A 17,500-nucleotide genomic window follows, 5' to 3' on the forward strand; every position below is an offset into this window, starting at 1 on the left:
TGACAGTGAAATAACTGAAATTGAAATTAGTAAAGCAATCAAAAATTTGAAAAATGGTAAAGCGGCAGGGTTTGATGGTGTGTTGAATGAAATGTTGAAAGTGTCTGAAAGTCTTATTTTACCCTTTTTAGTTAAATTGTTCAACAACATTCTCGAGAAGGGGGTGTACCCAAGAGAGTGGTCCAAGGCCATTATTGTGCCGTTACATAAAAAAGGAGACTGTGATAACCCTGATAATTACAGAGGAATTTCCCTCACCAGTACGATGAGCAAAATTGTTATGTCTGTTCTGAACGACCGCCTGTCTGTGTGGTCAGAAAATAATAACATTTTAGATGAAAGCCAGGCTGGCTTCCGGAGGAATTACTCAACTATTGATCATGTGTTTACCCTTTACGCTTGCGTCCAGAAACAATTTTCACAAAAGGCCAAACTGTATGTAGCCTACATAGATTTTTGTAAGGCTTACGATAGCATTAAGCGCCCCGTGCTCTGGTCAGTGCTTTTTCGATTAGGGATACAAGGCAAAATATTGAAGGTGTTAAAGAGCATATATGAAAACGTGAAAGCATGCGTGCGGTGCGGAAACGAATACACTGATTTCTTTGAATGTATGCAAGGCCTTAAGCAAGGTTGTGTAGCCTCACCGACAATTTTCTCGTTTCTGATCAACAAACTGGCTCAGGATGTCATACAACGAGGCAGACATGGGATACGTTTATCTCCGTCTGAGTTAGAACTGTTTGTAATGCTTTTTGCTGACGACATTGCGCTGTTATCCAGCACTGTAGTAGGCCTACAAAACCAGCTTAATGTCCTGCGCTGCTCTGCAGAAAAACTGTGTCTGAACGTGAACTTGACAAAGACTAAGGTCATGGTTTTTAGAAAGGGCGGGCACATTGCACAGAAAGAGAAGTGGTTCTACGGAATGGATCGTCTTGAGATTGTGAACTCGTTTAAATATCTCGGTGTAACCCTTTCCACCCAACTGAGCTGGAACATTGCAGTAGAAACAAAGACAACCATGGCGAAAAAGGGAGTGATCGAAATCGTTAGATTACTGAACAGACTTGGCTGCCATTCGGCAAAGGTGTTTTTCAAACTGTTTGACGCACGGATCGCTCCTATGCTCTTGTATGGTTCAGAGCTATGGGGATATGGAAAGTATGACTCTGTGGAAAGGGTCCACCTGTTTGCGTGTAAAAAGTTTCTGAAAGTGACAATTCGAACTCCAAACAACATTGTGTATGGTGAATTGGGAAGACATCCGCTGTATATTAACTCTGCAGTCAGATGTGTGAAATACTGGTTTACACTGCTGAAGCAACCTGATTCAAGATATTCCAAGATTGCATATAAAGCTTTATGTAATTTGGCATCGAAGGGCCACACAAATTGGGTCTCACATGTGCAGAGTCTTTTATGTTGTAATGGTTTTGCTGCTGTGTGGATGTACGGAACGGTTGGGAATGAGAAGTGTTTCTTACAAGAGTTTAAAAGACGTTTACAAGATTGTTTTTGTCAAGAATGGTTCTCCTTTTTAGAATGCAGTGAACGTTTTGACATTTATAATTGTTACAAAACATGCTTGGAAAAAGAGAAATACATTGAATTAATCGAAGATATTAAGTACAGAGTTGCTCTTACTCGTTTCCGCGCAGGAGTATCCGAAATCAACGCTCACAAGTTTCGGTACGCACCAAACCAAACGACAAGAAACTGTCCTCTCTGTACAGCTGATAGAGAAGATGAACACCATGTTGTATTTTTATGTCCTTTTTATCAAGACCTTCGAGCAAAGTATTTGAAAATCTCGAACTCTAAGACGCTGCAACAACAACTTGTGTATTTCTGTGGCAATAATGAGGAAAATGTGATGAACAGCTTCAGCAGATTTGTGTTCTTCATGCTACAGAAGAGACGAACCCTTATAAATGAGGTTCAGTGATATGTCATCAGGGTTTTAATGTATTTGTTGAATTTTATGCGTGACTATAATTTATAACTGTGCAGATACTATTGCTGTTATTTTAACCACTATTGTAAGGGGCTGTGGCCTTAGACAATTAAAGATTTGTTCTTGTTCTTGTTCTTGTTCTTGTTCTCTATCTCACTCTTTCTCTCTCTATCTCTCTCTCTCTCACTCTCTCTCTATCTCACTCTCTCTCTCTCTATCTCTCTCTCTCTCTCTCTCTCTCACTCTCTCTCTCTCTCACTCTCTCACTCTCTCTCTCTCACTCTCTCTCTCTATAATAAAAATAATAATAATAATAATAATAATAATAAAGTGTATTTATATTGCGCCTATCCCTTACAAAAAACAAAAATATTTGGCTCTAAGCGCATTACAACATGTGTAGGGACTTGGTACAATCAAGTCTGACAAATACAATAACACAATATACAGTCGGTCTCTTGGGTAAAAATGGGAAAAGCAGCTTCGACATTTAAACACTGCTACTAAAAAATCCTCTAACAATGCATACTGCTTTACAATATAAAATATGCATTTATGTATAAATAGGAATTTGAAAAGGTTCTTATGATAAAAACTAACTAGCGAACGACGAAGAAGAAGAAGAATAAAACTATCAATGTCAATGTATAACAAGTCATTCAACGTAAATGGCTAAAGAACAACAACAAAGCAATGATGATAAAACAGTTATACTCAATGGCTAATAACGAGGCAGAACTAAATAGTATCGACACAAGATTAAAACAAAACATATTCCTGGAGACACATTTATACATGTATCAAATAAAAATATACAAAATACAGCCCTCGCACACTCGCACACACACGCCAAGGCACGTGTAGTCGCACTCATACACCGCTCCATCTCACTCTCTCTCTCTCTCTCTCTCTCTCTCTCTCTCTCTCTCTCTCTCTCTCTCTCTCTCTCTCTCTCTCTCTCTCTCTCTCTCTCTCTCTCTCTCTCTCTCTCTCTCTCTCTCATCTTCTCCGTCATCTTGTCCCCCACCTTATCGTTTGACTTTTGCTGGTCTTGTCGGCAGGCTATGGAAGAGTTCAGGAAGTTCTTGATACAGCTTGGTCAACCGGTGAAGAACAGACAGAAGCTGCTGAGAAACCTCAGGGTAAGTCAAAGATGTGTCTGTCTCTATTACACCCCCGGTATAGGGGTGTGTATAGGTTTCACTCGATGTGTTTGTGTGTTTTTGTTCGCAAGTAGATCTCAAGAATGAACGGACCGATCGTCACCAAACTTGGTGAACAGGTTCTATACATTCCTGAGACGGTCCTTACAAAAATTGGGACCAGTCAAACACACGGTTAGGGAGTTATTGGTGGATTAAAATTATACAAGGACTTATAGAGGCACACCCCCGTTGGTCAAAGGGAAATAACCATTCTCACTGCCACCAACTGAGAAGGTTATTTCCCTTTGACGGGGGTGTTTTTCCTATCGGAGGAATTTCTTGTTTATTGATGTGTATTATGTATTTGTTTATTTATTTATGTATTGATTGATTGATTGATTGATTGATTGATTGATTGATTGATTGATGTATGTGTTTGTTTTGTTTGTTTGTTTGTTCGTTCGTTCGTTGTTGTTTTTCTGTGTGTTTGTCAGTTTGTGTGTGCAACCAGTTTAAAATTCTTAAAAGTGTCCGTCAATTCAAATCCGCGTTATGCACTGGTGATGTTGACTATAGTCAGCAGTAGTTGTTCGTGGACATTCAAAACTGGCTGAGACTGTAACTAGTTGTTCCTTCCCCTCGCCTCCCCACTCCTCGGGTAAAAGACAACACCAAAATTGACGTTGCATTCAATCTCATTTTCACAACCACACAGCTTTTCAGTCGTGATCAATGACAATGTAGGATAGGCTGTTTTTTTTCCAAGAATGGAATAACGTTCTTTTATTTCTTTTAATGAAAGAAACGTTAAGCTTTTGTGGATTAATGTGTCAGTTTGTCCCTTTGGCTTATTTCTTTCATTTGACTACCTAGAGGCTCAGAGGCTGCATCAAAGGAAGGTGTATGCATACATGATGCAATATAAGTTGTCCATCCTTTGTCAATGTGTTTTAATTACATTTTGTTCATTTTAATTTCATCCCATACAATACATGTGAGAAAAAAAAGTATGATCAAATAAATTTTAAAAATGGAGAAAAGTGCAGCTGATATAGTATAATAATGTTGTTGTTTTTAAATTTGAAAAACAACAGAATTCTGTACTCACCGATACAAGAACAGCACAATAATACGAATTTTCGCTTAGGCCTAAAAAAAAAAAAAAATAGGTGTGGTTACGGTAACCCGACCTACCCTATTTTTAGGGGCCGACCCTATAACTTTTGTTTACATTTGTCAAAACAAAAAAAACAAAAAAACTGATTGCCTACCTTCCTACCGTATTTTTTGGGGCTATGTTATCTTAACCACACCTATTTTTGTTTTTTGGCCTTATAAAAGCTTCTTCAGGTAACAGATTATTTAAATTCGTATTATTGTGCTGTCCTTGCATCGGTGAGTACAGAATTTGTCTTTTGTCTTTCAACTTTGTTCATCTCAACACAGTCACTTCGTTATTTAGATAATGATTAAAAGTTAAAACAATGATTACAAGTTAAAAGCAAAGTGTGTATTCCTGCAAAAGTAATTCCCTGATTTGTGATCATTGGCAATAGTTCAAAGTGATAACATTTAAGTGTGTCTGTGAGACTGCTCGTAAAATTGTTACAAATTGAACAAAAAGAGCATTTGCTTGTTAGCCCCCTCGTCGCATGATCTTGTCAGCAGCGTTGGTAAATCCCACGGTGACACTAGCAGTGGGCCCAGTCAAACAGTGTAACATGAACTGGGTTTCCATTACACATAGTGTGGTCTTCTGTTAAATTCATCTCTAAAAAAAAATGGATTTGTACTTTGAACGTAACAGAATTTTTGGAAGTTTCCAGTATTCATTGTAAAGCTTTTAGATGCGTCGACTGGGAAACATGATTGGAAAACATGATTGTCTCTTCCACGGGAAATTTTGTTTTATAAAAATGTTGTGAATTTTGTATGCATCTTTATGTCTTTTATATGTGATGAAGTGAGCATGGTTAGCAAAGGTTAAAGACATTTCGCGAGTGACAAAAAACACTGAAACGAAATAGGGAGAAAAAACAACAACAGCAAAAGACGCACATGGTTCAGGAGAATGGAAGGGAAGAACAAGCAGGGTGGTTTGATAAATGAAAACGCATCATTGCGTAGCAATAGCTTAGAAAAAGTAACCCTGCAAGTTAACAAAAAACCTCTTGTTTGTAACTGAGATTGTATCTTTTTAGTGACCAAACATATTAGCTCCGCTCCATCAACGCTCATGAAGTGGCAATCGCCCGTGAGGCGTAAAATCTAACGTGACAGGCGACGTGTCACAAGGGAGCGATAGACGAGGCTGCAAGTTTTCCTCCCTGAATCGCCGGGAAATAAAATATTATTTAACGTCCCCCTAAAAATAGCAGAAAATATTTCCGTCTGGGTCATAGCAGAGCGCGCGCGGGTAGGCTGACATGCCATCTGAAGTTTACATTTAGCGCAAAACGGGCGCGGTTTTCTCCTATTCACACAAGTTACAGACTCTACCCTCGTATGATCTGAGGGCAAAGCTGGTCTCCGTTCAAATCCCAGATGGCTTTTCATAAAACGCGATGATCCGATTGCCAGTTGAGCGAACAGGCACCACAGTGAGTTTTATGTACATTGTTTTCTGAGTTCAAAGTGTCTGTCTTTCTTTCTTTTTCTTTTTATATTTAGTCAAGTTTTGACTAAATATTTTAACATCGAGAGGGAATCGAAACGAGGGTCGTGGTGTATGTGCGTGTGTGTGTGTGTCTGTGTGTGTGTGTGTGTAGAGCGATTCAGACTAAACTACTGGACCGATCTTTATGAAATTTGACATGAGAGTTCCTGGGTATGAAATCCCCGAACCTTTTTTTCATTTTTTTGATAAATGTCTTTGATGACGTCATATCCGGCTTTTCGTGAAAGTTGAGGCGGCACTGTCACGCCCTCATTTTTCAACCAAATTGGTTGAAATTTTGGTCAAGTAATCTTCGACGAAGCCCGGACTTCGGTATTGCATTTCAGCTTGGTGGCTTAAAAATTAATTAATGACTTTGGTCATTAAAAATCGGAAAATTGTAAAAAAAAATAAAAATTTATAAAACGATCCAAATTTACGTTTATCTTATTCTCCATCATTTGCTGATTCCAAAAACATATAAATATGTTATATTCGGATTAAAAACAAGCTCTGAAAATTAAATATATAAAAATTATTATCAAAATTAAATTGTCCAAATCAATTTAAAAACACTTTCATCTTATTCCTTGTCGGTTCCTGATTCCAAAAACATATAGATATGATATGTTTCGATTACAAACACGCTCAGAAAGTTAAAACAAAGAGAGGTACAGAAAAGCGTGCTATCCTTCTTAGCGCAACTACTACCCCGCTCTTCTTGTCAATTTCACTGCCTTTGCCATGAGCGGTGGACTGACGATGCTACGAGTATACGGTCTTGCTGAAAAATGGCAGCTACTTGACTAAATATTGTATTTTCGCCTCACGCGACTTGTTTTTCTGTGTGTCTGTCTTTCTTTCTTTCTTTCTTTCTTTCTTTCTTTCTTTCTTTCTTTCCGAACACGTACGTCATGTGGACAAGCAATGCTTCATTGTCTAGCCGCATTTCAAGGTCAAAACATGAGATGAGACGAGAGAAGAAGAAAAAGAAGAGGTATTTGCTTGTGATGTTTTGTTGGTTGATCTACAAACAATGCATGGTTTAGAAGTGTAACCGCCATTTAAGACCGACACCCTCCCCCCCCCCCCCCCCCCCCCCACCCCACCCCACCCCCCCCCCCCCCACCCCATCACCCCCCCCCCCCCTTGCTCTAACTCTCCCTCTCCCAACCCTTAGATCGTGCTTTTTTAGATTCCCTGTTCATATAACCTTTGTAAATTTAAGTCCGCTTTGAGACTACCTACTTTCGAAGACCTTGACCTGGTTTTCTCAGATTTTATTTTGTAGGTCACAGAGGGTTTTTTGACTTTACTAACGCAGTGACCATCCACCATAAAACGATCCGTATGAAGCGTCGCGTTGTTAGTGACTGATCCACACACATGATTGACCTCTGTGTTTGGAGAAGGTCCGAGGGATCAGACAATTCTCCCATACGAGAGGGGCGAAATGAACAGAAGCAAATATAGTCGTCAATGGCAACATCGCTTTATAGCTGGCTTTCCGGGACAAGTTCTCTTTCTTGGTTAAGGACTGCCGTTTTCTGTGCAAGATGTACGTCAAAGATAGAGAGAGGGGGGGGGAGGAGAGAGACAGAGAGACAGAGTGAGAGACAGAGACAGGGACAGACGGACAGAGACATATATATAGACAGAAAACACACAGAGAGAGAATAACAGAAGAGAGAGGCAGGCAGACTGACGGACAGACATGCAGGCAGGCAGACAAACAAGCAGACAGACGAAGACAGACAGGGACATACAGGCATCAGGCAAACATGGACTACATCCTGTCTTCCTCGCAATACCGTCGAAAAAGCACTGCATGAAAAGTTGCACTGCGAGCTGGGAGGGTTCAGAGAATCAAAAACTAGTGCTTAAAGAGATCGGACACCGATTGACGAAAAAATTAGATTTCGCAATTATTTTGCGTGTGATATTTTCAAAGTGTGATGAAACAAGTATAACAAAAATGACACATTTTTGAAAATGATAAACGAGGGTTGGGTAGTTGAATGGGGTTTCTGCCCGATCAGTTACAACCACATGACTTATTTTGGAGGTGATATTAATGCCTGGTTTACGCGTGTTGTAATGATGTGTTTCTATTTGAATTATTGTAACGTGCCTTTCCGATATGGCTGGAAATAGCTTAATTACGTCACGTTTTCGTAGGCTAAAATTAGATCAATTTCTCAATTCGCATGTTTATATTTCCTGAAGCATCCATTGGATTTCAACCAAATGACACAATGCCGAGCAGGATCCCTACAATCACAAATCAAACAAGTCGCGTAAGGCGAAAATACAACATTTAGTCAAGTAGCTGTGGAACTCACAGAATGAAAGTGAACGCAATGTAATTTTTCAGCAAGACCGTATACTCGTAGCATCGTCAGTCCACCGCTCATGGCAAAGGCAGTGAAATTGACAAGAAGAGCGGGGTAGTAGTTGCGCTAAGAAGGATAGCACGCTTTTCTGTACCTCTCTTTGTTTTAACTTTCTGAGCGTGTTTTTAATCCAAACATATCATATCTATATGTTTTTGGAATCAGGAACCGACAAGGAATAAGATGAAAGTGTTTTTAAATTGATTTGGACAATTTAATTTTGATAATAATTTTTATATATTTAATTTTCAGAGCTTGTTTTTAATCCAAATATAACATATTTATATGTTTTTGGAATCAGCAAATGATGGAGAATAAGATAAACGTAAATTTGGATCGTTTTATAATTTTTATATTTTTTTTTACAATTTTCAGATTTTTAACGACCAAAGTCATTAATTAATTTTTAAGCCACCAAGCTGAAATGCAATACCGAAGTCCGGGCTTCGTCGAAGATTACTTGACCAAAATTTCAACCAATTTGGTTGAAAAATGAGGGCGTGACAGTGCCGCCTCAACTTTCACGAAAAGCCGGATATGACGTCATCAAAGACATTTATCAAAAAAATGAAAAAAACGTTCGGGGATTTCATACCCAGGAACTCTCATGTCAAATTTCATAAAGATCGGTCCAGTAGTTTAGTCTGAATCGCTCTACACACACACACACACACACGCACGCACACACGCACGCACACACGCACATACACCACGACCCTCGTTTCGATTCCCCCTCGATGTTAAAATATTTAGTCAAAACTTGACTAAATGTAAAAATGAAAACAATTGATCGTGACATGTCTGCACAGATCTGCAAAACGTACCATTACTCCCATGTTGAAAAATGGCATCAGAAGAGGTAAAAAAATAATCGTACTCTGAAAAATATGCATGTTGGGTGATATGTAAGCACTGTTTTAAAATTCTGTAACAGAAAGTCCGTCCGATTGATTTCTCTACTTTTTGTCTCACTTGTTTCATCACATTCTGAAATTATTGCAGACAAAATATTAGCAAAATGTCATCGAAGTCGATTTTCGGGGTCAATCGCGGTGGGATGTTTTTAACCCAATTCTTGCAAACACTTGCAACCCGACACCCCTTAATCCAATCAACACAGAAACGATAGAAAACACATGCTCATCTGTGTCTGTGTCTAGCTGTGTTGGCTGCTTCTGCCCCCGGCGTATTGCCATATTATGCCTCCCTACATCGGAATTCAAGTATAGACCCCCATGAAGATGGATCGCTGCGGCGGCTGGCGATTGTCCACGATAACTTGTTTTTTATTTGACCGGTCAGTTGCCCTCTTATGTGGACAACTGCGCAGTGCCCGTCCAAAGCAGATCAGTGTTTGTGAACTGACCGTATACGTTGCTGTTGTCCTGTTTTGCTCAATGGTCTGCGTGTGCTGACCATCTCACGAGAAGACACTTTTGCCAGGGCAATGTTATAATCAACTATTTACGTAGCTGCTATCTTGTTTCGTTCATTGGCCTCTTTGTACTCACAAACTCTCGGCAGTGTTACATCTAACCATGCACGTTGCGGTTAGTCTTTGGCTTATTAGTACGGACAACCTCTCGGGTGGAAACTTTAGCCCGGGTAAAGTAAGAACTGACCATCTAAGTTGCTGTGTGTCTGTTCCTTTCTTTGGCTTATTAGTACGGACAACCTCTCGGGTAGAAACTTTAGCCCGGGTAAAGTAAGAACTGACCATCTAAGTTGCTGTGTGTCTGTTCCTTTCTTTGGCCTATTTGTACTGACAATCTCTCGGATGGAAACTTTAGCCCGGGCAGAGTAAGAACTGACCATGTACGTTGCTGCACGTGTCTATAACTAAAGGGGGGAGTTTACGTCCTCACAGAAACTATTTCTATTAGGGACAAGAGTTGGTGATACGCTAAAACAAAAGTGTGTCTGTTCCTTTCTTTGGCTTATTTGTACTGACACTCTCTCGAGTGGAAACTTTAGCCCGGGCAGTGTTACATCTGACCATGCACGTTGCTATTAGTCTTTGACTTATTTGTACTGACACTCTCTCGAGTGGAAACTTTAGCCCGGGCAGAGTAATAACTGACCATGTAAGTTGCTATTAGTCTTTGACTTATTTGTACTGACAATCTCTTGGGTGGAAACTTTAGCCCGGGCAGTGATCCCAGATCAGATAATAAGTTGGTCAATGACATTATTTGTACCCATGTGTTGGTCCAGAATGAGCTGAACCAAAAGCATCTAAACTTCACCACCGAGCAGCTATTGGCGCAAGTCTTCTTATGTGAACACCTTAGTGCATGCGTTAAAACCACCAGCATTAAAGCATTTGAGTTTTTTGGGGTGTGTGTTTTTAAGAGTTTTTGTTCGTTTGTTTGTTTGTTTGTTTGAAAAGTGTGTTGTCTGAAAAGTTTTGAACAAGTTTATGTAAGCCCACACAGACATCTAGAGATTCATTTTATGTGGTGACATACACCCTCCAAACTGTGTAGCTAATTGGCCGATTTCAGGCTTCTTTTGTTTTGCCACGAGTATCCCTTTAACACCTTTAACACAATTTCGATTACATTTTTTTTTTAAACAAACAAGACGTCTCTTTTTGACCCTCTCTTTCGACGTGAAATCTCGATCCGAAGTCAAAACCCAAGCAAAGCTCAAAACGACGTCATAACGTGAATAATGGCCTGACGTAAAAATGCTGTCACTTCTTCGGCATCTCTCCCGTGGAAGTGATAAAGAATTTCAAGAAAGAAGTTTGTCTCGGTGATTTCAACATACCAGCAGCAGTGAGAAAATGAATGGTGAGGTCACCGCTAGGCTGTGCGTGTATCGGTATCGTATATCATTACAATTGCACCCCCCTTTTAAGACCTAGGATAATCTGAGATCATCAGGTCTTAAAAGGGAGGGAGTCTTAAAATAGGGGTATATTTACAAAGGCTATGAACAGAAAGTCTTAGAAAAGAGGGTCTTAAAAGGGAAGGAGTCTTAAATGTGTGGACTGGGTGGCCGAGTGGTAACGCACTTGCGCTCAGAAGCGAGTGGTTGCGAGTTCGACCCTGGGTCAGGGCGTTAGCAATTTTCTCCCCCCCTTTCCTAACCTAGGTTGTGGGTTCAAGTGCTAGTCTTTCGGATGAGACGAAAAACCGAGGTCCCTTCGTGTACACTACATTGGGGTGTGCACGTTAAAGATCCCACGATTGACAAAAGGGTCTTTTCTGGCAAAATTGTACAGGCATAGATAAAAATGTCCACCAAAATACCCGTGTGACTTGGAATATTAGGCCGTGAAAAGTAGGATATGCGCCGAAATGGCTGCGATCTGCTGGCCGATGTGAATGCGTGATGTATTGTGTAAAACAATTCCATCTCACACGGCATAAATAAATTGCATAAAAATAAAAAATAATTTTTTTTTAAAAATCCCTGCGCTTAGAACTGTACCCACAGAATACGCGCGATATAAGCCTCATATTGATTGATTAAATTGGGGGGCTCATAAAAAAGGGGTTCCATTGTAACTGAGTGACCATTTTCTTTGCGCAGGTGATCGACTTGCTGGTGCGCATCCTGCAGTGCCGCCTGAACGGTATTCACGACGAGCCCAACCTGATCCAGATCTTCAAGGAGGCCTACGAGATCCTCTACACCTACATGATCGGCAAGTCCAGGAAAAACGCCCTCTACTTCGCCAAGTACATCGAGTTCTTCCAGACCCAGTTCACTCAGAAGGTACGCGGAGAAGGGAGAAGAGATCGCAATAATTGAAGATTACTGCATAGAATACAGGAATTCAAGATTACTGTATAGAATACAAGAATCAAGATTACTGTTTTGAAAACAAGAATTCAAGATTACTGTAGAGAATACAAGAATTTAAGATTACTGTATTGAATACAAGAATTCAAGATTACTGTTTTGAATACAAGAATTCAAGATTACTGTTTTGAATACAAGAATTCAAGATTACTGTATAGAATTCAAGAATTCAGGATTGCAAGTAGTGGACATGATCACAATAATTCAAGATCACAATAAGTTCAGATTACAATGATATAGAAGAACTCAAGATCGCAAGATTACAAGATTAATATAATTCAATATCACAAGATATCGATATTACAAGAAGTCAAGATCACAAGCTTCCAAGAAAACAAGCTCACAAGATAACAAGAACTCATGACAACACATTTAAAAAGATTAAAACAATTCAATGTCACGAGATTACAAGATTCCAAGATCACAAGAACTACTGTTAGGCTTTAATATTACTTAAAGTATTGCGTTGTGATTAAGTGTTATAAATAATGGTTATATATTGTTAGTTTGGTAATCAAATTAGGGTATGTCTTGGAAATGTAAAATTTAAGTTAAATTGTGTTGTTGTGTTTTGATGGGTAACATTGTTTTAATCTTTAAATAACGATAAATTCATTATATATAATATTTCACTTTCTCATTCTTACAGTTAGTGTTTGCGTTTATGCAGAACCCACTAGGATTACTTAAATATTGATTGGTTGGTTAATTGGATTTGGATTGGGTTAGATTGGATGGGATTGGATTGACTAACTGCTTGATTAAATAATTCATGTTCCGTATTACCTTTCATTTATTCATCGATTTATTCTACAGGTGATCTATTGATTCATGGATTCATGCATTAATTCGTTGTGTTCGACTCCAGGGCGGTATCGGAATCAACGTGGCTCAGATGATTGTGGAGCTGATCCGAGACAAGCGTAAGATTGTGGACCGTATCACACACCAACAGATCGATCAGTTTGTAGCCCTGCTGCAGACATCACAGGTACATCAATGACCTTTCATTCTCCGTCTGTCTCTTGTGGTCTCTTAAAAAAACTCTAAAAGCTCAATTTGAACATATAACAAGCACAAACACTACCACTTTATGATCTGTTTACAATCAAAAAACAAGACAGGTAAGTTGTTGGAACGTTTGTGATTGACAAAACAATACGATACAGTCACAAATATATATGTTGGCGCCCCGAAGTCTCTTTGTTTTGGGAACAGTATCTTTTCTGACAACTTTTTTTTCTCCGTGTTGGTGCTTATTAAGACATTCGCTGAAACTGGTTCATATTTTGTTTGTGTTTGTGTTTGTGTTTGTGTGTGTGTTTGTGTGTGTGTTTGTGTTTGTGTTTGTGTGTGTGTTTGTGTGTGTGTTTGTGTTTGTGTGTGTGTTTGTGTGTGTGTTTGTGTTTGTGTTTGTGTGTGTGTTTGTGTTTGTGTGTGTGTGTGTGTTTGTGTGTGTGTTTGTGTTTGTGTTTGTGTGTGTGTGTGTGTTTGTGTTTGTGTTTGTGTTTGTGTTTGTACATGGTGAGTACATTTTCATTGATATCTTGATCTAGCTCTTCCCACCTGACCTACAGTCTCTGCAGCCTCTCATGCAGTCTGGAGTGTGTTTATGTGTGTGTGTGTGTGTGTGAGAGTGCGTGCGTGTGTGTGTGTGTGTGAGAGTGCGAGCGTGAGTGTGTGTGTTTGTGTGTGTGTGTGTGTGTGTGTGTGTTTGTGTGTGTGTGTGAGTGTGTGTAAGTGTGTGTGTGTGTTGGTGCGTGCGTGTGTGCGTGCGTGTGTGCGTGCGTGCGTTCGTGCATGCGTGCGTGTGTGGGTGCGTGCGTGTGTGCGTGCGTGCGTGCGTGCTTACGTACATGCGTGCGTGTGTGTGTGTGTTCAATACCTTAACCTTTCTTGCCTGTTTGATGCCAGAACTACCGCTTCCTGGACCTGTTGCACGTGTTGTGTGTGTGCGATGACGTAGCCATCCCCAACAACCAGTCCTACATCGTGCAGCGCTGGCTGCAGTGTGAGCAGGTATGTCTTCCCCTCAGCGTCTCTCATCGCTCCCCTTGTGCTCGATCCGTTAGGCCAAACAAAAATATATGTTGGTTTAGGGTAACGTGACACAAAAAAATAGGGTCGGTAGGTCGGTTTTAAAAAAAAAAATTTTTTAATTTAGTCGATTTTAAAGGAGGGTACTTCCCTTAGTCTCGGTATAGTTCGCAAAATGTGTCAAAAGTTGGGTGTTTTTTTTCAGCAGGAAAAAAAAGAGTCGGTCGGGTTACCCTAAACCAACATTTTGTGTTTGTTTTGGCCGTATCTAGCCTTACGTTACACTTTTTATGTAAACCAAATGCGTCTTACGGTGTTTCAAAACATGTGGGTTTTTTTTACATCAAAGTATGCGAAGTTGTTGTTGTTGTTGTTGTTGTTGTTGTTGTTGTTGTTGTTGTTGTTGTTGTTGTTGTTGTTGTTGTTGTTGTTGTTGAGAAGGTTCATGTGTACACGGTTCGATGGGGGGGATGGAAAAGGGATAGTGATACAAGGAAGATAAAATGTATTAATGAAAGAATACTTCTAGAATTGTGGAGACAAACTTACTCGATTTGTGGTGCTATTTTGTGATGTGTTGTTGTTGTTGTTGTTGTTGTTGTTGTTGTTGTTGTTGTTGTTGTTGTTGTTGTTTGTCTGTTTGTCTGTTTGCTTTTTTTATGCCCAGCATTTTATAAGTACTTGTCACCCCGTTCGTCCCAAGGAGTTATAATACGTCATTTGCAGTTTTGACCAAAATCTGTGACAGATTTTGTCAAAAAGTAAATAACTTTGATGAATCGATCCATTTTAGTTGATATTTTTTTTTAGAACACATACACCTGCACGCTCGTGAAGTCTCAGCCAGACGCCTGAATAACTTTAGTCGGCCTCAGACTTCGCATAGCTTGAAAAAGGGAAATAACTGTTAACATATATTATACAAGTAGTTTCTGTTTCAGTAGGTCAGTTTTGTTATCGTCTGTATATGCAATGTTTGTTGTCCACAGAAAGTGCTCCAGGGAAGGATCGTTCCACAATACCCGGTATTTTTTTGGAAACAAAATGTCTTTTTTTTATTTTTTTTTTCAAAGACGTTTGTTCAGTATGTTTTAACCCAACGTTTCTGACAAAATTCGCATGCGTAAGATTTGACGTGCAGAAGAAGTCTTCATTTTAATTATTCTAATTGAGATGATCATCGAAGAGGTTGTTTTGTTTGATGAATTATTTCACCAAAAGAATGTTCTTCATTTAAAATCTCCGCTTTTGCAGGTTGTTCTAACCCACTTGACTTTGCTTATTGGCTGCTTTCTTTTCAAGCATGGTGGAAATGATTTCGGCATACCAACTAAACAGACTGTGTAAAAAACAAAAAAGGAAAACGGGTCTAGATTCAGACAAAAGTCTACCAACGAACACAATTTTGACTTGATCAAGAACGATTTATGAGAGGCCGTTGTGCATTTTTGCTTAATAAGCGATACATTATAAGAATTCTATAAATAGTCGAAGGAATAACAAGGGGTTGAGAGAGAGAGACAGAGACAGAGACAGAGGGTATGTATTTGTGTGTGTGTGTGTGTGTGTGTGTGTGTGTGTGTGTGTGTGTGTGCGCGTGCGTGTGTGTGTGTGTGTGTGTGTGTGTGTGTGTGTGCTAATACGTTCATTCGTGGGTGTGTTTTACAGTGTTTAATGCCGACCCCTTTCCCGTTGCTTACATAGACTGGGCGGTTTGTTGTGGTCAACAATGTCTATGTTTGTTTTTGTGCAGTTCATTCGAACAATTCTTTCCTTTTAATTGCACCTTGGTTCCCCATTCTTCTTCTTCTTCTTCTGCGTTCGTGGGCTGAAACTCCCGCGTACACTCGTGTTTTTTGCACGAGTGGAATTTTACGTGTATGACCGTTTTTACCCCGCCATGGTTCCCCATTATGATGTTCCATGTTTGGCATATTTATGTATTTTAGCGGCCGTTTTGAGTCGGTTTATAACTAAATGAAACAGAGCCTGAGTTTAACAAAAAGAATTCATTGTGTAAAAAAGAGACATCAGGAGGAGAAAACGTATGATAGTAACAAATAACAACAGCAAAAACTACAGCCCAAAAGCACCCCCCCCCCCTTCTCCATCCCGCAATGTAAGGGGAGGGTGTGAGGTTTCAGTTTCATGACGCACACGCAACTAACTATGAAAGGCTAGTGCCTGAAAGGCTGGTGCCTGAATGGCTAGTGCCTGAAAGGCTAGTGCCTGTTGAGGTATCGCTTACTTTGCACATTACATTTTTGTCCACATCTAACATAATGCAAACGCACCTTAAACACGCTTGAACTAACCAGATGATGCACGGAACTAACTACCTTCACTTCACAATGAAAAATCAATACCGGTAGGCAAACACAGACAGACAGACAGACAGACAGACACACACACACATATATAGACAGACAGAGACAGACAGATATATATAGAGAAAGAGACAGGCAGACACAAAGAGACAGACATGCACACAAAGAGACAGACATGCACACACGCACACACACGCACACACACGGTAGCTCAGTTGGTAGAGCACTGGACTTGTGATCGAAAGGTCGCAGGTTCGAATTCGGGCCGGGACGGACACGGGTCAACTTTATGTGCAGACCCAGAGACGGAAGCCATGTCCCACCCCCGTGTCATCACAATGGCACGTAAAAGACCTTGGTCATTCTGCCATAAGTGCAGGTGGCTGAATACACCTAAACACGCAGACACCTGGGTAGCGCGACTCCGTTGCTGCTAGCTTTCCACTGGGAGGAAGCGACCCGAATTTCCCAGCGATGGGACAGTAAAGTAATGAGAATGAGAGAGAGACACACACTCACACACACACACACACACACACACACACACACACACACACACACACACACACACTGCCAAATAATACTGCACTTGTAAAGTTCTGATCACGTGAAGAAAGCATTTTTGGTCATGTGTCAGAATCCCGTTTGTTGTGTTTACCTTTTTTTCTGATGAATTTCGTTTTTTTTTAGTTCATAGAAGTGGTGTGTTTTTCGTGACTTTTGTAGTCTGGTGTTTAACCAAATGTGGAATGCAACCCCCTTTTTAAACAGAACTGTCTACATTTTACTTTATGTTTAGACGGTGAGTTTCTTCAGAAATGAGATCCCAGACGACGTTAAAATTTGATATTCTACTTTGACTTCGTGGTTACGTTTCTTCGCTTTAAACGTATGATGCCTTTCTGAAAGAAGTTCTCACTCCTTCTTTCAACTTTTTCTTTTATGAGGGAATCTTGTTTGTACCCATATTTTACATCTACCAAACTGCATTGACAGCGATATGTGCAAAACGGACAGGTCTCTTTTTATGTCATCTGCAGGGTGATCCAAAAAGATGCAACCCACTAAAATATAATAACTTCTACATCTCTTTGCCGAATTACCGTCAGGAAAAATAGTCTGACTTTTGTGCAATTTCAACAAAAGTTTCCAAATTCTGGGATCGACTCAAC

General features: G+C 39.9%; 1 protein-coding gene across 1 annotated transcript in view; it reads left to right on the top strand.

Moving 5' to 3' along the window:
* Positions 1-17,500, top strand: part of LOC138962441 (inositol 1,4,5-trisphosphate-gated calcium channel ITPR3-like) — a 210,817-nt gene that overhangs the window by 113,966 nt on the left and 79,351 nt on the right. The window contains exons 16-20 of the mRNA XM_070334254.1: positions 3,019-3,099; positions 11,692-11,877; positions 12,833-12,955; positions 13,879-13,983; positions 16,131-16,133. Coding sequence (XP_070190355.1) covers positions 3,019-3,099; positions 11,692-11,877; positions 12,833-12,955; positions 13,879-13,983; positions 16,131-16,133 — 498 coding nt within the window. The remainder of the gene's footprint in view (positions 1-3,018; positions 3,100-11,691; positions 11,878-12,832; positions 12,956-13,878; positions 13,984-16,130; positions 16,134-17,500) is intronic.

This window comes from Littorina saxatilis, linkage group LG1, assembly GCF_037325665.1.
Source record: "Littorina saxatilis isolate snail1 linkage group LG1, US_GU_Lsax_2.0, whole genome shotgun sequence".
NCBI lineage: Eukaryota > Metazoa > Mollusca > Gastropoda > Littorinimorpha > Littorinidae > Littorina > Littorina saxatilis.